The sequence below is a fragment of the Engystomops pustulosus genome, chromosome 4 (genome assembly GCF_040894005.1).
Source record: "Engystomops pustulosus chromosome 4, aEngPut4.maternal, whole genome shotgun sequence".
Taxonomy (NCBI): domain Eukaryota; kingdom Metazoa; phylum Chordata; class Amphibia; order Anura; family Leptodactylidae; genus Engystomops; species Engystomops pustulosus.
This window is the reverse complement of record NC_092414.1, coordinates 207411526-207434817: the sequence shown is the minus strand read 5'-3', so window position 1 is coordinate 207434817 and position 23292 is coordinate 207411526. Positions and strand designations below refer to the sequence as shown.

Sequence of the window (23292 nt, the reverse complement as noted above, 5' to 3'; positions counted from 1 at the left end):
AGGCCCGCCCCCGGCGCTAGTGCTGCACCTGTAAACGTTATATAACCCAAACATCAGCAGTGATACAAATATAAAGACCACACAGACAAGGGCATAAAATGACTACATTGTACCTGCAGAGCGTAGCACTGGGTGTGTGATAGTCTGAGACATGCCCCTGAGCATGAGGGTGTGTGATAGTCTGAGACATGCCCCTGAGCACCTGGAGTGTGAGGTAGTCTGAGACACGCCCCTGAGCAGAAGGGGGGGGGGGGTAGTCTGACACACGCCCCTGAGCATGAGGGTGTGTGATAGTCTGAGACATGCCCCTGAGCACCTGGAGTGTGAGGTAGTCTGAGACACGCCCCTGAGCAGAAGGGGGGGGGGGGGTAGTCTGACACACGCCCCTGAGCATGAGGGTGTGTGATAGTCTGAGACACGCCCCTGAGCACGGGGAGTGTGAGGTAGTCTGAGACACGCCCCTGAGCAGAGGGGGGTGAGGGTAGTCTGAGACACGCCCCTGAGCACGGGGAGTGTGAGGTAGTCTGAGACACGCCCCTGAGCACGCTTGGAGTTTTTATATTTTCCTGGGTCCTGTGAATGAGCGGTATCTGTCACCGACGATCATTGAAGTGATGTATAATAGGAATAACATTACAATATATCGCTATTCCGTGTCCGTTATCTATATGGGGCAGCACTCCATCCCTGGTCTCCGTGCCCCCCTCCGGCCGCACCTGCTCCATACAAAAGCCCGTAATAATATTATCCCGAGCACAGCGTCACTCTGCAGGCCGCGCTCTGATTGGCACGTACTCGCGTCCCTCAAACCTTCTCGAACCAATTCAGTGAATAAAACCTGTGCAACACCCGCCCCTTTATCTAATACTCGCAGCGATTGGCTGTTTCTCGCGTCCATCACGCGCGTGTTCCCTGCTCATTGGCGCAGCCGGTCTGCAATCACGTTAGTCCCACCTATTTGTCTTTGTCCCTATCGACGCAGGGTGCTTTCTGCGCATTGGTTCTCGCTGTTTGCCAATCAGGGCGCCCCTGTCCATCCCCCTTTTTGGAATTGGTTAATCGTCACACCTATCGAAGACGCTATTGGTTCTGTAAGACGTCCATCAGCGGGTTGCTTGTCTCCGCTCGTTTCCCAGTGTGCTCTTCGCGTCGCGGCCTTGTTCGCGCCTTCAGCCCGCGGAGGAGCCGCTGCCGCCGCCATGTCCGACTACCCCGGAGCCCAGACCGGGAACCGAAAGGACGCATTTGCTGATGCCGTGCAGAGGGCGAGACAGGTGAGGAGGAGTCGCGGCCCGGGCCGTGGCGACCCCTGCGGGGCGGAGGAGGAGGTGCGGGCCGGCGCTGCGTGTGTATTGTGTATCCGGCCGGCGCTCTGTGGTGTCATATGGCCCCGCACATCTATCCTCACCGTGTGTGCATGTACACTGTGCCGCAACCTCAGCTGTGCCTGGGCCCGAGCTCTGCAGGACACAGCGAGTACCCGGGCACGGCCAGTGCCAAGAAAACGTGCTGCCAGCCTGGTGCTGCTGGTACATGTCGCCTGGTAGAGCTGGGACTGCATGATGGAGGCCCTAATGAGCAAGGGGGGCTGGGGTCCTGAATTGGCATAGATGCGGTTGGGGGCCCTGAATGGGCAAGGGGGGCCGGGGGCCCGAATTGGCATGGGTGGGGGCACGGGGCTGGGGGTCCCGAATGGGCAAAGGGGGCGCAATTGGAAAGGGGGGTACGATCGGCAAGGTCATGGTTTTTGCCTCCTATAATCTTTTGGCTGCACCTGTACCCCGGTAGCCCCCTGAACACGTGCTTGTCAGATCTTGACCTGTGGCAGCGATGGCTCTTGATCCGGCACTGCCACGTTCATTGTTACCCCTGGTTATGTTATTGTCAGCATATTGTAACCTCATGTTCTTCTGTGATGGCAGCGCCTAATGCTATGGGCACTTGTACCCTGGCAGCCCCCAGTTAGATTCCTGGCTTTAGCAGGGATGGCACAGGACCCACCCCGGTGTTTACAGGCCATTTGGTGGGCACAGGCCGGTTACTTAGTATGTGGCTGTCCCTTATGTAATGTATAGAAAGGCACTGCTCGTCATTCCAGTTGTTGTGGAGAGCAGAACCCAACAGTTCGTAGTAGTTGTACTCCACAGCATGTAACTATGGGATAAAGGACCTCTCCATGTCCTGTGGTCTACCCTGTGAGGTCAGGGGCACTATTCACAGCTGGCTGTAGGCTCCACAACATTAGGCTGCTAACCCGCCATGTGCACACTAGTGCGTGCTCCAAAATCACATCTGCACAATTCACGTTTGTTTCTGTTTGAAGGGAAACAATTAGAAAATGCCCCCAGTACAGGAGGAGGGGTAGGAGGTGCAGGCAGCATTTCCTGCACAGAACCTGCCTGGTTTGGGTGAGTTCTGGTGATGTTTGGGCCCTGCACCACCCTGTTCTGTGGGACACCTCAGTGGTCGCTGTATTGCAGAGGATGAGGACAGTTTCTGACTACTTACTGTACCTATGATCCAGGGCATTGGGGTTGGTGACTATTTTGGTTGAGTGGGATTCGTGATGAAATAAACAAGACTGCGCAAACCTATAATAAGTTATAAAAATGGTCATTTCCTTTAAATGTCTGTTCTGTTCCTGACTTTTAAAGGAATTTTCCCATCTTGGCATTTACATTTAATTTAATTCATTTGCCATATATAAACATTTCTTCAATTGGATGTTATTTTTAAAAAAAATGTTCCTGTGTGAAGATAATTTCTAATAAATGTCGCCATGTTGTCCCTTAGAAACAAGATGGCTTCCTTGGATACGACCACCTCACATTTTGGCAGCAATGGCCAGACATGCTCTATTGAGTCCTGCCTGACCAACTGTGGTGTTATGCAGTAACTCCCAGACATTTCATATACAAAAAAATTTTGTTTCTTTGTCCAATCGCTCCAGCAGAGGTGGTCATATCCAAGGAGTAAGTCTCATTTCTAAGAGACCATATCACTACATTTATGAGAAATTATCTTCACACAGGAACATTTTTTAATAGCATCTAATTGAAGAAATGTTTATATATGGCAGATTAATGAAAGTGAGTGCCCAGACGGGAACACCCCTTTAAGAGTTTAAGCCAAGTCATGTCGCTCATCTTTAAGGTGCCGCACTAACAACCACAATACAGCAGAAAATACCACCCCAGCAACCAAATACTGCATTCAATGCGGGCAATAATAGATAACAATAGTGCAGACCCCAGCCCACACAAAATACTGGAGACCCAAGGAGGACAAAACTCCGTTCCGGGCACATTTTCGCCTCCCTTCATTACACTCGGGGTGTTGTGCGTCGACAATATATTCATGGCACCGGGGTAACGCCACTAAAGGTGGCACATCATGTGAATGTAGAGATACTAGTCTGCTATATGGGGCATGGTACAGGCCGAGTACATCACTATTGGAATCGGTCACCTGGATCCCTGTAACTGGGGGGAACCTCTGCTCCCCAAACTGAAGATCACAAGTTTCCCTATATAGACCCTTTGTGTGGGACATCTGCTGGATGTTGTGTGCTATGTAGCCAGGATGCCACTGTTACAAGTAAAGGGAATCTGTCAGCAGGTGTGAGCATGCAGACTGCAGCCAGTGCTATGTATTGTCCCAGTAGAGATGTAGTCAGACCTTTTTGTATGTTAGTAGCAGCAGGACTGTGATCTATGTACTCATTCCTGGATTGTGCTTGTGGCCATGCTGGGGGAGCCTTCTATTTGGATATTGTGGCTCTGTATGGGAAGTTAAGAGCACAGCAGTGTGAGGGCACTGGAGGTGCCATAATCCTGCACTAAAGTCTATTTTCACAGTCCTGCTGCTACGAACACTAGATTTTTTATTTTTTTTTTTTGTTACATCTTCTGAGGGATTCCCCATTAAACAAACAGCCCAGATACACATGGGTGAGCTTTTACTAGCTCGTCCACCGGCTGCAGGCAGTTCTTCAGTCGGACCCCTCTTCACTCCCCTGAAATGAGCGGAGGAGATGGCCGCGCATGCCCGTTCTGCTCCATTCATCTCTATGGGGATTGATAACATAGCTGCATGCCTGTGGATAGGGCTGAACTTGATTATATCCATCGTCTTCAGGTTGTTGCTGTCCGGTTGTAGACGTTGCTTCTTTACAAGTGGGGCATGTACATTGTATATAGGTTTTATAACTCCGCTGTGACTGCTCTTATTACAATCTCATCCACTTTGTTCTTACTGTAAAATGCTGCGGATTCTCTTCTCACAATTCAGTGGCTGCAGCACGTGCATCATTTGTTGCCACTACCTTGGCTCTAGGGTACATGATGTTGCTGCAGACTGAATGTAACCATTGAGTAGCTGATGCAGTTGTCACTCAATAGTTAAAAATCAAAGGTGCCTGCGAGACCACCCTTCATGCCTTAAATTCTGTTTGCAATTGTTACTCTTTTTCAACAATAAATGTTGATTAAATGTAAAAATCAAAGGTTGAGCCTCCGGTGTGACAGCAGATGAGACCCAAGTAGTGGAACATCTCTATGTGCAGATGAACTCCAGCTGGTGTAATACTACAACTCCCAGCATGCACCATTGCAGTATATGTAAATGGGGCTTGCTGGGGGTTATAGTTGCACTTCTGAATGGGTTATTATGACCACATCTCGCTTTTCACGGGATTGGCTATGTTTTTATGCCGTGTAGCAGATCCGCAAAGAAAAACTGATGTTTCCAGAAAATCTGTAAGAACATTGATGTCCCTGATAAGGTAGTCAGAAAGTCGCAGTCTCCGCTCCCATGGGTGCCGCCTGTGGAGGGATGTCTGCAGGTGTTTCTGTTTTTGGGACAGGTTTACATTGGTAGATGTATATGATGTGCTCTGGAGATGTGGATCCAGGACTATAATCGGACGCACATGATTCTGCCCAGTTGTCAATGTATTCTTGCGTTACTAGGAGAAATAAAGCTGGAGGCCTGAAGGTCCCAAATCCTTCCCGGAGGCTGGTACATACATTGCAGGGGAGGCTCCGGCTTCTCTAGCCCTGGGGGCATCTACTTCTCCCTGTGGGTTTTATGAGTTTGTGTCTCAGTGCGGATTCCTTGCATTGTGCCGGTGCTCGTAAAGTCATTGCAGGTAAGCAGCTCCTGTGATGGCAGCTATCAGTAATCTATTTATGAGGGCCACACTTCTCATTGTAACCAATCAGAGCTCAGCTTTCTTCTCCTAAATAGCTAAACAAAAGCTGTGGTTATGGGTTGGAGGCACCTGAATTGTGAACTTCCATGTCCTCATGACAAAACTTCTCATCTGTCCTCTCCCTTTTATGTACATGATTGTGGTCAGTTCATGTAAAGCAGGCTGGATTTCATGGACCGGCCCCAGTGCTAAGGACAGGGCGGTGCAGTATAGTCACATACAGTAGTGCCTTTTTCCCCAGGATCAGGCAGGATAAGAGCTCATAGAGGGACGACCCAATTTAATGTAGAACACAAACCTTAAGTATCATGACGTTACATTGTGTTTAGTAGTAATGTCTCCCCTTGTGTCTTACAGATTGCAGCAAAAATTGGCGGTGATGCTACTGGAGGAGTCAACAACACCCAAGAATTTAATTTTGGCGGTCAGAAAAGACAATTAGAAGATGGAGGTAAAACACTGGTGCTGCACCTCATGGACTGAACTTTACTAAGTCGCTCATTTAACGCTTTCCATTCTTTACACTTCCTTCCCAGATCAACCAGAGTGCAAAAAAATGGCAACACAAAGCGAACGTAAGTAATGTCCTTCTATGTGGGTCCTTGTTGTGGGCTTGCTACATAATATAACCATACTTGTGGATTGGAAGTTGTTAAAGGGGTTGTTCACCTACAGCAAATAATTGATATTGTTTGTGTAATGAAAAGTTGTGTAATGAAATATTTTCTGTATCACTTCATCACTCTAGATCTCTGCTTGCTGTCCTCCTATAGGAACCTTAATCGTTTTACTTCATTTTAACACACAGCACTGATTACTCAGTGATGTAATGAGCTTTGCACCTGTGTGACATCACATGACCAGGGACTGGTTTGTAACCACAGGAACTAAACAATGAAGCTTCCTGTAGGATGAGGGCAAGCAGAGATCTCCAACTGTGCAGAAATGATACATTTTATCAATTTACTTTCTGTATATCATTTTTCACTTTATCAAACCATATCAATTGTGTGCTGAATTTGGACAACCCCTTTAAGGTGAATCTCTAATGTGACATGATCATTTTCCTCTTGAATTTTCTCCTGCAGTGATTCTAATGTCTTGTGGGCTGATCTTCTGATCTTGCAGCAATGTAATGTATATTTTTGTGTATTTTAGCGATCGCCCCTCCTCTCACTCCAGTACATGCACCTCGGTAAGTTGTTTTTTTTTTTTTTTTTTTTCCCTCCTCTAGTTAATGGTAAAACTTGTTGTTTTCCCAGATGCAAGCAATTCAATCTGGTCTGAGAGATCAGGGACCTGGAAGCAGAGCCTTTACACTGCTTTGTAGTAATCCCCCAGTTCGTCGTCACATGCTCCTCTCATTATTATGTGACCTGGGCTGGATTCATGCTCCTGTACTAGAGATCTGTCACACCATAACAAGAATCCAGCCCCTGGTGACTTAAAAGATATATTGGCTCTCATTAAGGGAGGACCATGTGACTGGGTGTAAAGGCACTGCGTCTGTGTCCCACAGATGAATTATCTCAAGCTGTAACAAGTTAATTAATAAAATAATAGTTTTTCTTCATTGTAATAATATGCCTAATATTTTAGGGCGACTTCACTGACTGAAGAATATCGCGTGCCTGATGGCATGGTGGGGCTAAGTGAGTGTCTCATATCAATGTATGTATTCTGTATAATACTGTTAGTAGTTAGTAAGCCGCTCATGAACCTCTTCATTTTTAGTCATTGGCCGTGGTGGAGAGCAAATAAACAAGATCCAACAGGAATCGGGATGTAAAGTTCAGATTTCCCCAGGTGAGAAGCTGTCATGTCTGCTACACTCCCCTAAGAATATGCTGCCAGGTTTTAGCGAGTGTTTCCCACAGATGGATTACACATTTCTATTCTTTTAGTGCTGGATTGCAGGGGTCTGACCACAGAAATCCCAAACATTTACTTGAATGATTATTGTATGTCTTGTATTTGGAGCTCATGTGCTGCAGCGCTAATGTGTGGTCTATTACAGACAGTGGAGGTCTCCCGGAGCGGGTGGTGTCACTGACCGGATCTCCAGAAGCTGTGCAGTAAGTAAATGGCATCTGTTATCTCGGCTTAAGATTGCAGACTCCACATTATAAGGATGGCCCTTCTTAAGTGCGAATAGACGGCACATTAATTAAGGATTTCTGGCAATAATTCATGACTAAACTTTTTACCATTTCATGTTAACAATATATGAAACTAAATAATTTTGTTATGAATTACAATTTTCTCATTGATGCAGCCGGCCGCATCACAAATGTATAACAGCCGCACAGTCTATTCGCATCCTTACTGTGGGAGAGTTGAATCTGTCCCAATGCGTCCCATTAAAGTTAATGGGTAACCATCAGACCTTTGGGTCCTCATGCCTTCTGGTCTAGGTGAAGGGTAATGGCACTAGTGTGAACTTATGAGGGCAGTTATCTTCTCCCTGAGTGTAACCACATCTCACGTTTTTCAGTATTAATCAGATATCCTCCTCAGTGGGTGCTCCTGATCTAGATGAATTACCAACTCTCCCATTTAACTTTGATGCTACCCCCTTTGCTTGTAGTTTTTCTGTTTTTCTCATTCTGTTTTTTTTTTTTATTTGCTCAGGAAAGCAAAGATGATGCTTGATGAGATAGTAGCTCGGGGACGTGGAGGACCACCCGGACAGTTCCATGATAGTGCAAATGGGCAGAACGGCTCCTTACAAGAGATCATGATCCCTGCTGGCAAAGCTGGACTCATCATCGGGAAGGGAGGAGAAACCATTAAACAGCTGCAGGTGAGTGAATCCCTACAGTACAGTGGGCAGGGACTGGGTGATAGATTGGCGCACACTTATGATGACTTGTGTGTTTTCCTCTCTCTCCAGGAACGTGCAGGAGTAAAGATGATTCTCATACAGGATGGCTCCCAGGGCTCTAATGTTGATAAACCTCTGCGCATTGTGGGAGAGCCCTTCAAAGTACAAGTAAGAAAAGAGGCTATGGATGTATCCATGCTCTGTTCTGCCAGACTACCATACTAAGTAGGGTAGTGGTACAGTGCCTGGCATCTGGGGGTTTCTTGTCTTGCTACCTTGTATCAACTACTCTGCCTTTTTTCTGCCTGATAACTGAGATTAAAGGGATTTTCTAGCCTGATGTAGCAGAGGGAGTTGGAAATAGGGAATATTTTCCCTATTCCTCCAGCACCGCCCCTCTTCTCGATGCCTGCAGTAAAGCAGGGTGCTGTGCCTGTGTGAGCTCCTGGTAGAGGTCACTGCATACAATGGTTCCAGGGTTTGGATCTCTGAACTATCTCTTCCTCCACCAATATCCACACATTTCCATTAACTTCTTCTCACTTCTCTGTTTTCTCCTCCTGCAGCAAGCTTGTGAGATGGTCATGGATCTGTTGCGAGAGCGAGATCAGGCCAACTTTGGTGACAGAAATGAGTATGGCTCCCGGGGGGGAGGAGGTGGTGGTGGTGGCGGCGGCATTGATGTAAGTAGCAGCCGTAGCCGCTTTTGGTCAGAAGACTCTGAAGTGATGGGGACTGACGTCTCTTTGGTGCAGGTTCCAGTTCCTCGTCACTCTGTTGGGGTGGTGATAGGACGTAATGGGGAAATGATCAAGAAAATTCAGAACGATGCTGGGGTCAGGATACAGTTTAAACAAGGTGAGAAGCTGAAGTATGTGAACCCTTCTGTGCAACACCAGGTCCAGTGAGTGAAGATTAAATTCATTTTGTTTCTGAAATCTTCTTTTCTCCAGATGATGGAACTGGCCCAGATAAGATTGCACACATTATGGGGCCCCCAGATAGATGTGATCATGCAGCCAGGATAATTAGTGACCTGTTAAATAGTTTAAGGGTAAGTATTAGGTGTGATGGCTACTTACCTGAAGCAATATTAATATCATTACCTGTACTTACAGTGTACATGCCTTCTTTACACAGAGTGGTCCACCAGGACCTCCAGGCCCTGGCATGCCACCTGGTGGCAGAGGAAGGGGCCGGGGGCAAGGGCCATGGGGACCTCCTGGAGGAGAGATGACATTCTCCATACCCACTCATAAATGTGGCTTAGTCATTGGTAGAGGTGAGTTGAGCTCCATTTCCCATTAGGAGGTTTTCACATGTGGAGCATAAGGTTAAAATAATATGAAGGCTGTAGCTTTTCGCTGCATCACAAAACCTGAATGTGTGAATAGGATCTTAAATGGTTTTCTTCGACTTGCAGGTGGAGAGAATGTAAAGGCGATTAACCAACAGACCGGAGCATTTGTGGAGATTTCTCGGCAGCCGCCACCCAACGGCGACCCCAACTTCAAAATGTTTATTATCCGCGGCTCTCCGCAACAGATCGACCATGCCAAACAGCTCATCGAGGAGAAGATTGAGGTGAGGCTTGGAGTGTCATTGCTGCAAAGGTCTGTGTACCTGGCGTAGAGATGGGCATGATCCGCTCTATGGAGCGTGACACGTCTGATCTGTGCGCTAATAATATTGTGAGGCCTCGGACCAGTCAGAACCATCCAGTCCTGACACAGATAAAGCAATTGGCAGATGCTTCAGTCTCATTTGGTGGAAAGTCAGTATTTAAATGCAGTCCTTTTTTCTTATTTTTTCAAGGGTCCGTTGTGCCCAATTGGTCCTGGACCTCCAGGCCCTGGTCCTGCTGGCCCCATGGGTCCGTTTAATCCTGGACCTTACCCTCCAGGACCTCCCGGAGCACCACCACAGTAAGTACTTTGTATTGTTTTACATTAAATGTTATGTGCATTGAATATATATATTAAATGAGGTTTCCCGTCTTATTTATCCTTGGAATACGTCCTCAACATCACATCAGCTACCTCCAGCACCTTAATATGTACAGTTTGAGGAGCTGGGAGGATATTGCGGTCCTCTCTGGACTGGCTTGGCCTCCCTGGTGTTTTGTCTCCTTTACGGTATTGGACTATGATCTGTATTTACTTTTGATCTCTAAATCTGTTGCAGTCCGGGTCCACCGCCACCCCCGCCTCCTCACCAGTACCCACCACAGGGTTGGGGCAGCACGTATCCCCAGTGGGGGCAACCGCCAGCCCCTCACGACCCCAGTAAGTCTTTGTATCTATAATAATGTGTTATGTGGGCGACCCCTGTATCTATTTATTAGTATATACACTTCTGATAATTTTACTCTTTCTTCAAAGCGAAACCTCCAGCCCCCACAGACCCCAGTGCTGCCTGGGCCGCTTACTACTCGCACTACTATCAACAGCCCCCTGCCCCTGTCCCTGGGCAGCCTCCTGCCGTCCCTGTCCCTCCACCTCAAGGAGAGCCTCCGCAGCAGCCCCCACCTGCCAGCCAGCCTGACTACACCAAGGCCTGGGAGGAGTACTACAAGAAGATGGGTGAGTATAATGCTGCTGTGTAATGTATGTCTGCAGTACTGGATACTGAACTGCACTCCCTAACGATCGCTGTCTCCTCCGCTTACAGGTCAGCAGGCAACTCAGCCCACAGGGCAACCGGATTACACAAAGGCCTGGGAGGAATATTACAAGAAACAAGGTACATGCCTCTGCTGAGCCTGATCTCTTATGTAACACACTGTTGTATATGTTCCTAATATATCTGTGTATTTGCAGCCCAAGCAGCGGCAGCAGGTGCCCCTGGCGCCCCAGCTGCAGCCACAGCGGCTGCCACCGCAGCAGTGGCGGCAGCATCGACTGCTCCACAACCAGCACAACCGGATTACAGTGCAGCGTGGGCAGAATATTACAGGCAACAAGCGGCATACTATGGACAGGCACCAGGTGCACCCCCCACGCAGCCTCCTCCGGCACAGCCGGGGCCCCAGGTCAGTCCCTCAGCCATTACATCCCTGCAGCATAGTGATATTTTTTGCTGACCTCCTTCCCTTTGCTCTCTTCCAGGCCCAGTGAATGTCTCCACGTGTTGTCACTCATTACCAGTCTGGAGATGGGAGCCTCTGTTGCTGACCTCAGTGAGGGGAGAAGCTGTTTGAGAAGTCCCCTAGTTGTATTTTATTTTATTTTTTTAGGACATTTACCTGTTTTTGTCCTTCATTCTGTCCCGGTTTTTCATCTTGAAAACCTGCCAGATCCTGGCCCCGTGGAAGTGTATTCAGTGGCGGGGCAGGTTCTAGACATTAGGACTAATCTGAGCGCCTCCCGACACACACAAAACACGGTTCTATTCACTGGAGTGGCCTGTGAGTAATGAAATATTATTTTTCTTTTTTTTTTTAGTTTTTTTTTTAACGTAAAAAGATTTTCCCCCGACGTCCCTGTGCTTTTAGTTGGTTGAACATTCCCTGGTGACACCCCATGCTGTCTGCTGGTCCCACATCTGCAGCTGGGGCCATGTGAAGTGCGCCGGTCCCTCCCGCAGCCGGGGGGTCGTGATGTGTTTTGTCTGTTCAGAGACATGGAAACTGTACGCTGAGTTTTTACTTTTTATTGCCTGTTTTTAACTTCACAATAAACAATGACAAAACTCTCCCGACTTCGCTCTCTGCTCTGTTCTTCCAGCTGCGGTTTTGTTGTTTGTCATTCCGATGGATTCTTATTTTCCTGTTGTTCCTGGTGATGACTTCTATGCTGTGTTCTGGAACAGCTTGGGGAATCACAATAAATCTGTGGAAAACAAAACCGGTCTTTAGTCTTGTCTACGTGGTTTCCGCTTACACACAGGGTAGAGCTGCTGGGGAGGAAAGATGGCCGACAGCCGGGGCTGGATGTACTGATATACGGCCTTATGTGTGTAGTGTCATGTTGGGCACTGGTTCAGATGCTTAGTTGGGCAACAACCAGTTCACCAGTCATCCTAAAATCCTTATTCCCTGTAATGGATTTGTCTTTCAGATCTCTGATGCTATTTACAAGTTACAACAGACGAGTTTTCTGGCAGATGAAAGGCTTTGATACTGTGAATGTAATACTGTATATACTTGAGTATAAGCTGAGGCACCTAATTTTACCACAAATAACTGGGGGAACTTATTGACTCCAGTATAAGCCTAGGGTGTGGTATATGCATTGGTCACAGCCACCCCCAGTAAATTAATGCACCCGCCCCCCTAGAAATGCCCTGTGTTGTATTTAAGAAAAAAAAAAACTTTTATACTCTCCTTCCCATGCTCTTGCTTCTTTTCTTCCCTCGTAACAGAGCGGGCAGAGACGAGTCCATGCGGTCAGCACATTATGCTGTCAGTGTGGGCTGGTCGGCAGAGCGCATGAGCGCATCTTTGCCCGCTCTGTTATGTGAGAAGAAGCAAGAGGAGTATGGAAGTTACTTTTTTCATAGACTTGTGTATAAGCCAAGGTGGGGTTTTTTTCCTTGGGCTGCAAAAACTCTGCTTATACACAAGTATATACCGTTTATTGATTCTCATTCTCTGGGCCTCCAGCATTATATCCACTTCCCTCTGACTTGTCTTCTGCCTGTGAGCTGTAAGGAATGCTGTGTGCTCTAGTATTTGGTGTAAGGGTCCTGCTATGGTATATGCAGGCTACACAACGTTCTGTGCGGCATTCACTATTCTGTTATCACTTATTATCACGCTGTCGGCACCAGAATTGTGGTGTAAAAGACTGAAATGCCTTGTACTGCGTTTATTAATGATCATTAATATTAAACCAATGGCCTGGCCTTGTGGGACAAAAGTGTGAGCACCAAATAAAATTACTTTGGCGCAAAGTACAACTCAAAGCCTTAAAGGGAACCTGTCTAGCAACTGAAGTAAGGTGAGGATATTGAAATAAGTCAGGAGTCCTGTTCATTTTATATTTAACCCCCACACTTTTCCCCTGAATTGCTGCAAAATCTCTGTCCTCGTCTCCTGCACACGTCGGTCACATCACTTCCTACTGTGTGGCTGAGCAGGTGGAGGCAGGAGGTCTTAGTCTGAATATGGAACACTATTCACTGGATAGTGTAGACTTCATTTTATAATTGGCAGGAGCTGCTGACTTTATACAGAGCATCTCCCTCTAGGACATGAGGTAGAACTTTGGGGGGGGGGGGCACTAGATGTGCCTGATGAGTTCCCAACTACTGAAGATTTAACAAGCATCCTACGTAGTAATACACAGAATGCAGCAGTCTAGTTGTGCTCTGCAATGGTCTAAAGACAGACACGTTAATCAATCGCCCCCTCTTTGTACATATGACATTACTTATCCTGTACTGATCCTGAGTTACATCCTGTATTATACTCCAGAGCTGCACTCACTATTCTGCTGCTGGTGCAGTCACTGTGTACATACATGACATTACTTATCCTGTACTGATCCTGAGTTACATCCTGTATTATACTCCAGAGCTGCACTCACTATTCTGCTGCTGGTGCAGTCACTGTGTACATACATGACATTACTTATCCTGTACTGATCCTGAGTTACATCCTGTATTATACTCCAGAGCTGCACTCACTATTCTGCTGCTGGTGCAGTCACTGTGTACATACATGACATTACTTATCCTGTACTGATCCTGAGTTACATCCTGTATTATACCCCAGAGCTGCACTCACTATTCTGCTGCTGGTGCAGTCACTGTGTACATACATGACATTACTTATCCTGTACTGATCCTGAGTTACATCCTCTATTATACTCCAGAGCTGCACTCACTATTCTGCTGCTGGTGCAGTCATTGTGTACATACATGACATTACTTATCCTGTACTGATCCTGAGTTACATCCTGTATTATACCCCAGAGCTGCACTCACTATTCTGCTGCTGGTGCAGTCACTGTGTACATACATGACATTACTTATCCTGTACTGATCCTGAGTTACATCCTGTATTATACCCCAGAGCTGCACTCACTATTCTGCTGCTGGTGCAGTCACTGTGTACATACATGACATTACTTATCCTGTACTGATCCTGAGTTACATCCTGTATTATACCCCAGAGCTGCACTCACTATTCTGCTGGTGGTGCAGTCACTGTATACATACATGACATTACTTATCCTGTACTGATCCTGAGTTACATCCTGTATTATACCCCAGAGCTGCACTCACTATTCTGCTATTGGTGCAGTCACTGTGTACATACATGACATTACTTATCCTGTACTGATCCTGAGTTACATCCTGTATTATACTCCAGAGCTGCACTCACTATTCTGCATGTGTAGACTTGTATCCATTGATACTCCATTGGGGGATTCTGCGAAATATGCAAATAACTTTATCAGGATGGGACCACGAAAACTGCTCCCATCCTGGAAAGCTCATTGGCATTACTTATGCTGCACCTGGAAGAATGTATGTTCTGATTCAGATGTAACAGGATAGTGTATTTTAGTATCAAGATTTCTGTACATGAGATGTGTTAGACCACTAGCAACACTTTGTAATTTCTAGTTTGATATTTATTTCTGGGGAAAGTGGCAGAACTTTCTCAGTATTGTATGAGAGTGTAGCGCTGATCAGTACTGCAGGGTCTCAGGCAGAACATGGTTGTAGTGACCGCGGGGATGTGACTCCTTTCCTAATTACCTGAAATCTTGATCTGTGAAAGGCCCAATGATCATTAGAGGAAGCTGCAGATTCTCTTCAGTGGCCGATGGATCTGACACTATAGTCTTCAGCCTTTATCACTTGCGGAGGTTACATTGTTTTCATTACATTTGCTAAAACGCAATGTAACCTCCGCATGTGGTCACAGATCAAGCCTTTGGAATGCGTCTAAAACACAACACAACGCATGGTGTGAATGCAGCCTGAGCTTCCATGTGATGGAGGATCATTAACCCCTGAAGAAGGGACCATTGATGTCATCACTATAATCTGATTTACTGCTAACAGGGCGATACCATACGTGTAAGTGCAAAAACACGGCTGCTTTCTTCCAAAACAAAACCCACCATATTCATTGGATCTGAGCTGCCCCTTTTATTGAGCATATATTGAGATTGGGGCATCTCACCCAACATTAGGGGCTGTGAGGCTTTATTCACACTTTGCAGTGTTATCCATGCAGTTTTTATATCTGAAACATGGGTTCATTCACAATAAACCGCATATCTGGCCGGACTGCTACATGTGAACAGACACACGGACCTTTCTTCACGTCACGGGGCTAATGAGGGGTCGGAGGAAGAGAGCGGACGTCACTAGGGTAACAGCAGTTACATGACAGTAAGCTGATGTCAGTGTCAATAAAGTTGAGACAAAATAACAGCACATAAACGCACGAGCTCTACTAGCCACGCCCCTGCTGAAGTCACGTGCTATTGATCCCGCCCCCGGAAGCAGCGTGCTCGCCATGTCGCTGGAGTCTGTGCGGTACCGCCGCGGTTCTCTGCAGGTGCTGAACCAGCTGCTTTTACCGCAGAGCAGTCAGTATGATTCGGTGTCCGGAGTGCGGGAAGGAGCGGACGCCATACGGACCATGAAGGTGAGCGGCGGCATTGGAGGGACGTGCTGGTGTGGAGACTGGCGGCATCTCATAGCACGTGACCGCGGCTCTACGAGGGGATTGGCTAGTTGTCACTTGTTCATGGACACAAGCATGGAGGCGGGACTTGTAATAACCAATCAGAGCTAGAAGTTATTTGTTGCTATGGGAAACGCCAATCTTAATATATGATGTATACAGTATAAATAATCCACTGAACTGATACATTGTAACAGAATGTGAAATGCAGATGACAGTCAGTCTGTGTCCTCCAGGTGAGAGGTGCTCCGGCCATCGCCATTGTGGGCTCCCTCAGCTTGGCAGTGGAGCTGACCTCTAACCCCCCGCAGCAGACGGCAGAGCTCCTGACCTTTGTCCGTGAGTCAATGGAGCGGCTGGTGGGAGCCCGGCCCACCGCAGTCAACATGAAGAGGGCGGCAGATGAGCTCAATGCATTCCTGTCGCGGGAGGCGGAGAAGCCCGGGGTGACTGTCCAGGAGCTGACTGACAGGTAGAAGCAGCCATGTGTGCCCTGAGGCTCCGCCACACCTCCCCTCAGGGCACGTTCACATGTTGTGTTTTTGGCCTGCCCTGCCCTCAAGCTGTGTTCCTGTCATCATCAGGGTCGTCCAGTGGGCAGAGAGCCTCCTGGAGAAAGATGTCAGGGACAACCGACTGATCGGGGACTTGGGTGCGCAGCACATCCTGCAGACCACAAATGCCCCTGCTGGGGTGGTTATATTGACCCACTGCAACACTGGATCCCTGGCAACGGCCGGCTATGGCACTGCCTTAGGTAAGACAGCTGACGTCTGTGTGCCTTATATCCAGCCTTACAGTTTTATTCATAATTGTTTTAGTTTGTGATTGGAATTCTAGAACAGCAGTAAAGACTGACACACAGGCAGAATACTGTGTATCCAGTCCATCTTTTACTTTGACAGATATTCGCTGTCCCCTTTACCAGGTGTAGTGCGCTCCCTCCAAGCTCTGGGTCGTCTGTCTCATGTCTTCTGTACAGAGACCCGACCCTATAACCAGGGCTCCAGGCTGACTGCATACGAGTTGGTGTATGAGAAGATCCCAGCCACTCTCATAACAGACAGCATGGCGGCCGTGACCATGCGGGAACGTCAGGTCAGCGGTGAGTATTGTTATACTGATGTCAACCACAGGGGGCGCACTTATAGAATGTTTCCTACTGTCAGGAGAACAGTAGAACCGTCTGCTATAAGGAATTATTGTGACGTGATGAGGTATAAGATTTTTCATTATTGGTCCATAGACCCTAAATTTTCTTGAGTTATTAGGTGTAGAACTGATATGCTACTCTTGATCAATATGGCTATTGCCAAAAATTACCATTGTTAAAGGAAATCTATAATCAAAATCATGATAAACCAGGGACATTACTCATAGATCCAGACACTGTTGTCTAGGATAAGGCACAGGTATGGTCTGGTATGGTTGCATTGACATCCGTGGCAGGACGCAGTCTGTAGACAGGTGTGGTGCTGTTTTTGGAAGGCCTCCGTAAATTTGGAGCATCATGTCCTCCTCCTTCCCTCTTCTAATGTCCCCTTCTCTCGGCAGCTGTGGTGGTGGGAGCTGACCGTGTGGTTGCCAATGGTGACACTGCAAATAAAGTTGGTACTTACCAGTTGGCGGTCCTTGCTAAGCATCATGGGATACCTTTCTATGTGGCGGCCCCAAGCACTTCCTGTGACCTCAGCTTGCCTACAGGGGGAAGCATTGTGATAGAGGAGAGGCCCAGCCAGGAGCTGACTGATATCAATGGTGTCCGTGTGGCGGCTCCAGGTGAGTGCTGGTGGAAGTGACTGACACTGGGGGAGTGGTTGGTTACAGACATCACATCAGTCTTCTCCTCCTGACAGGCATTGGGGTGTGGAACCCCGCTTTCGATGTTACTCCTCATGAACTGATTACTGGGATCATCACAGAACACGGAGTCTTCAGGCCGGAAGAGCTGAGGGATGGACTGAGCCAAGGAAAATAATGATGTCCACGAAGACTATGCATGAGCCCTCTCCCACCAGGTCACTGTGAGACGCTCCTGTATATACCCTCCACTTCCCCCTAATAAAACCAAACTTTTGTTATAAAATATGGAGTGGTGAACCTTTCTATCCAGAAGCACATTAGTATCTTTAACTTACAGATGCCACTTGGTGCTCTGTTGGTTGAAGGGATTTTCCATTATTAATTTAATGAACACCTACATAGGTAACTCATATGAGATCTGTGGGGGTACCTAGCACACCCCCTAATCAGCTGTTTGATGGTGTTTCTGTAAATGGATGAGCTGCAATACCGAGCATGGCCACTGTACAATGGATGGCTCTGTGCTTGTTAATCAGCTGTTTAAGGAGACAAATAGTTAATCATTTTTGAACCTTACTGAAAAATAAATAAAAAAGAACGGAGACACAAAGAAGAGCATGCAGCATAACCTGTGCCACATCTGAGTATGAGAAGCTGCGCAAACAGGTATGTCCAATGCTATCAATGATTTATAGTTTGAGCTGCTTCTAGTAAGAATCTGCAGTACACTGTCCTGCCTCAAGGTGGAGTAGACTGTACATGGCCATATGTCAGGGGAGCAGCAGCTGATTGGTGTGTGTTCATACTGTGCAGATAATGATGACGATTACTTCCCATCTTCCTTGGTTCTCATGCACTTATACAATTTTTGTTTGTTTTGTTTTTTTCAAACATTTCTAAAAATCTTTATTCAATCTTTTTACAGCATGGATAATGTTAACTCTAATATCTATAACTCTGGTGGTCTCGGGTATAGTAGGTGTACACTGTAATATCAATAATAACAATAATCTTTATATAGCGCCATCATCCGTAGCGCTTTACAAATCATAGGGGACGTATACAAATACAATATTAACCCCTTTGTGTCTAAACCATTTTAGACCTTTAGGGCGCGTTCACACGTTGCGTTTTGACCTGCGTTTTCATTGCGTTTGAAACGCATATACAACAGCTGAGGAGGGGTGATTTGCCTAATTACATCACTGTTAACATGTCAGTTTACAAAACGCATCATAAACGTGATGTTAACGCATGCGTTAACAACACGTTAACGCATGCATTTTGTTAACGCATGCATTAACATTGCGTTTACAAACGTAAACGGTAATGTAATTAGGCAAATCACCTCTCATCAGCTGTTGTATATGCGTTTCAAACGCAATAAAAACGCGACCAAAACGCAATGCGTGAACGCGCCCTGAGGACCAGGCCTGATTTTTTAAATTTGCCCTGTGTCATTATAGGAGGTTATAACTTTTTGACGCTTTAACATATCCAGGAGATTTTGAGATTGTTTTACCGTCACATATTGTACTTCAAAGTAATATTAAAATTTTGATGATATCTTTTGTGTTTAGTTATGAAAACAATTTAAATTTGGCAAAAATTTCTAAAAATTCTTCATTTTCATAGTTCAAAATGTTCTGCTTTTCAGGCAGATAGTCATAGCACCCAAGTAACTTTATAACTAACATTTCCCAAATGTCTGCTTTATATCGGCGTAGGGTTTTATGCATCTTCTCTCTTTTCTAGGTTGTTAGGAGGTTCAGAATTTTGGGAGCAATTTTTCTCATTTTTATGAAAAACACCAAAACCCTTATTTAGAGGCACCTGCTCAGGTACAAGTGACTATGAGAGGCCTAAACAGCAGTAAAACCCCATAAATCACGCCATTTTAGAAACTACACCCCTCAATGTGTAAAAAATCAACTTTAAGAAGTATGTTAACCCTTTAGATGCTTCACAGTGGTTAAAACAAAATGGAGGTTTAATTTACAAGCTGTCATTTTTTTAGGCAATATATTAATTTTGGCCAAAAATTAAACGGTCACAAAGTATTAAATGACAAAAAACTCCACAAAGTTTGATACCCAATGTCTCCCGAGTATGAGGATGCCCCATATGTGGTGGTGACTGCTGTATAGACGCAAGGCCGGGCATAGAAGGGAAGCTGCGCCATTCACAGCAGATCTGCAATGTCACATTTTACAGGCTATAAAATGTTTATTTTTTTGTAATTTGGACATATGGGGGATTATTTTTTTGTGGATGAGATCCACTTTTCAGGTACATCATTTACAGGGGGGCTCAGTAGCTAATAATCAGATTTTATTAACTCTTTCTTGGTGGTGGTTAAAAAAATCATTCATTCTTGTTTATGGTTTTTAGCATTTTTTTCCTCGGAAATTCACCGTACCATAAAAATAACGTGTTCTCTTTATTCTATGGGTTATCGTGATTACGGCGATACCCAATTTATACGGCTTTTTTTATGGTTAACTTGTTTTGCAGAATATAGAACTCATTTTGTGAGAAATTTACTTGTTTTTGTATCGCCATGTAACAATGGGCAGAACTTTTATATTTTTTGTTTACAGTGCTGGTTTAGAGCTTATTTTTTGCGGGACAAGCTGTACTTTTTCTTGGTATCATGTTGGGGTACATTTTACTTTTTGATCACTTTTTATGCGGTCAGATGTGAAAATGTAATAATTTTTTTGCAGTTTTTTGGGGGTTTTTTTTTTACGGCGTTCACCGTACGGGTTCAGTGACCATTTTATTTTATTGGATGGGTTGTTACGGACATTGTGGTTTTTTTTGGTGATTTTCACTTTTTTTATGTTTTATATGATTACTGCATGGGACGGGACTTAAGGGGACTTTTATTCTTTTTAAATAAATTTTAGTTGCACCTTTTTTTTAACATTTTTTTTTTTTTACTGTTTTATTTTGTCCCAGGGTGGGACATGAACAAGTGATCTGCATTCTGCATAGGTGGACAGCTGCACTGTTAGATCGTGCACAGTGCATGATCCTAACAGGCAGCTACTATAGGCAGCCCTGGGGTCCTGATCAAAACTCAGGGTTGCCATGGTAACGATCGGCACCTCCGTGAGGGTGCCAATCGTCGCACCGATGCACCATAGACACCACAGCCACTATGACCGCAGCGTCTACAGGGTTAAACAGTCAGGATCGCGATAGTCGCGATCCCGGCTGTTACTGCGGGATCCCAGCTACCGCATACCACTGGGATCCCACAGCGATTGCAAGGGCTCAGCTTCTGAGCCCGGGCGATCGCCATGACGTGATTCTACTTCAAGGTGCGGGAATGTCCTGCATCCTATGACGTAGAATCACGTCAAGGTGCGGAAAGGGGTTAAATTACAAAGAACAAACAGTCATATGGAGCAATAGGAGTAAGGGCCCTGCTCACAATGAGGATTAGGGTGTTGACACAAGAGGTTGTAGAATGGTCCAGCCATTCTTTATAAGGGAACAATATAAAATAATTTAATAAATAAATTACTAACTAACAATTCTGCTGCTTGAACCAGGCATCAGCCACCATCTTATTTACAGGGTCTGGGGCGAAAAAGAAATGCAGAGAAGCCTGGAGCTTGGTATATATCTGCTGTTTGCCGAATAACAGCCCTGGTGGTGTTGGGTACTGTAGGTGTACACTGTAATATCTATAAACCTGGTGGTCTTGGGTACAGTAGGTGTACAATGTAGTACCTATAAACCTGGTGGTCTTGGGTACAGTAGGTGTACAATGTAGTACCTATAAACCTGGTGGTCTTGGGTACAGTAGGTGTACACTGTAGTACCTATAAACCTGGTGGTCTCGGGTACAGTAGGTGTACACTGTAGTACCTATAACCCTGGTGGTCTCGGGTACAGTCGGTGTACAATGTAGTACCTATAAACCTGGTGGTCTTGCGTACAGTAGGTGTACAATGTAGTACCTATAAACCTGGTGGTCTCGGGTACAGTAGGTGTACAATGTAGTACCTATAAACCTGGTGGTCTTGGGTACAGTAGGTGTACACTGTAATACCTTTCACCCTGGTGGTGTTGGGTACTGTAGGTACTGTCTCGTCGCCATGGGCAGTGGGGTGAATGTCCTGCCCCTCCGTCATCACAGGGCCCGATAAAAGAGAAGTAGGCCTGCTTCAGAGAGAGCGGTAAGTAACAAAGTTATTGAGTTTACTCAGTGTTATTACTGTTTTAGCTCCTATCACTCAGTGATGGTCAGTGTAAGGCCCCTTCTACACTCGCAACGCGTGCAGCCCGGATCGCACGGCCCGAACGCTGCAAACCAGAACTGACATACTGAGTTCAGTTCTGCTTTGCAGCGTTCGGGCTGTGCGATCCGGGCAGCACGTGTTGCGAGTGTGATGCAGTTCATCGCATCACACATTGTAGTGTAGAAGGGGCTTAAGATTCCAGGGTGTGGGCAGAGACTCTCTAAGGAGACACTTCATGATCCCTCTGTGCTATGAGATGCTGTGTGCTGACAATGTGCTTAGATTATCAGCGTACAGGTTTATCTAATTTAGCTTCTGACCATTCACTAGTATCTGACTTATAAAAAAAGAGAGATGAGACCGATCAGAGATGATGAGATCCATGAGATGGATATAACACACAATGGCACACACATAGTCAGTCCTGCTATATGTCTCCCTCCCCTGCTCTAAAGATCATGTATTGCCTGTCGTTTGAAGTATAAGTCTCTGTGGTCTCTGAGAACAGCAGACCACAATATGAGAAAGGATTAAGGACAGGAGGCCACCATATGAGGGAGGACGGGAGGCCACCATATGAGGGGAATGAAGGGCAGGAGGTCCTGTAGTATGGAAGTATATGGTAGGATCAATCAGACAACCTAGGGCTAAAGTACCCTAGGGAGCCTGAAAAATAGTAACATAAAAAAAGTTTTTAAAAAAATTATATAAAAAAACCCTAAAAATTAAAATCACCCCCCTCTCCCTAGAAGACATATAAATATAAATAAACAGTAAAAAACAAAAACACATCAGGTATCGCCGCATCCGAAAATGCTTGATCTATCAAAATATAATAATGGGTTTTCACTGTGTTTAACCCCGTAACGGAAAATAGCACCGAAAGTAGCAAATGGCACTTTTTTGCCATTTTGAAAAATATAAAAAATTCAATAAAAAGTGATCAAAAGGTCGTACAGTCCTAAAAATAGAAGCATTGAAAATGTCATCAAAAGTCACAAAAAATGACACCACCTACAGCTCCACACACCAAAGTATAAAAAGTTATTAGCGCCAGAAGATGGCAAAATGAAGAATTTTTTTTTTGTGCAGGAGATTTTCATTTTTGTAAATGTATGAAAACATTATAAAACCTATACAAATGTGTTATCCCCCATGATCGCACTGACCCAAAGAATAAAGTAGACATGTCATTTGGGGCGCTCAGTGAAAGCCGTAATATCCAAGCCCACAAGAAAACGTCGCAAATGCGTTTTTTCATCATTGTCACTGCTTTTAGAATTTTTTTCCAGCTTCCCAGTACACGGCATGGAATATTAAATACCATCACTATGAAGTGCAATTTGTTATGCAGAAAACAAGCCGTCACACAGCTCTTTACATGGAAACATAAAAAAGTTATAGATTTTTGAAGGTGGGGAGCGAAAAATAAAGAGGCAAAAAATGAAAAAGGGCCTGGTCCTTAAGGGGTTAATAAAGTCGATGCTATGTTTGGGGGGTGGGGCAAGGGGTTAGGAGTCGGGCGTGGTTTAGAGTAGGGGGCTGGACTTTG

General features: G+C 45.8%; 2 protein-coding genes and 1 long non-coding RNA gene across 4 annotated transcripts; 2 read left to right on the top strand and 1 right to left on the bottom strand.

Moving 5' to 3' along the window:
* The first annotated feature begins 1074 nt into the window (after window positions 1-1074).
* KHSRP (KH-type splicing regulatory protein) lies at window positions 1075-11379 on the top strand. Of its 2 annotated transcripts, XM_072149747.1 has the most exons (20): window positions 1076-1274; window positions 5570-5663; window positions 5749-5787; window positions 6371-6407; window positions 6812-6864; window positions 6947-7018; window positions 7230-7287; window positions 7844-8015; window positions 8106-8204; window positions 8603-8719; window positions 8792-8894; window positions 8990-9090; window positions 9177-9318; window positions 9460-9620; window positions 9852-9961; window positions 10221-10321; window positions 10418-10618; window positions 10707-10778; window positions 10856-11067; window positions 11144-11379. In XM_072149747.1, the coding sequence occupies exons 1-20, from the start codon at window positions 1200-1202 to the stop codon at window positions 11150-11152; spliced, it is 2028 nt and encodes a 675-aa protein (XP_072005848.1). In that variant the 5' UTR covers window positions 1076-1199; the 3' UTR covers window positions 11153-11379. The 2 variants fall into 2 exon arrangements, with proteins under 2 accessions (XP_072005847.1, XP_072005848.1); XM_072149746.1 differs by having other exon boundaries at window positions 1075-1274; window positions 8603-8894.
* On the bottom strand, window positions 11285-15302 carry LOC140128216 (uncharacterized). Its single transcript, XR_011855126.1, has 2 exons — window positions 15113-15302; window positions 11285-11866 (listed from the first exon to the last, which is right to left on the bottom strand). It is a non-coding gene; the product is annotated as an uncharacterized lncRNA (long non-coding RNA).
* A 145-nt stretch (window positions 15303-15447) lies between these two features.
* On the top strand, window positions 15448-17770 carry MRI1 (methylthioribose-1-phosphate isomerase 1). Its single transcript, XM_072149749.1, has 6 exons — window positions 15448-15645; window positions 15921-16156; window positions 16269-16441; window positions 16613-16789; window positions 17239-17463; window positions 17541-17770. Exons 1-6 carry the CDS (start codon window positions 15514-15516, stop codon window positions 17660-17662), a joined length of 1065 nt encoding a protein of 354 aa, XP_072005850.1. The 5' UTR covers window positions 15448-15513; the 3' UTR covers window positions 17663-17770.
* Window positions 17771-23292: the final 5522 nt, after the last annotated feature.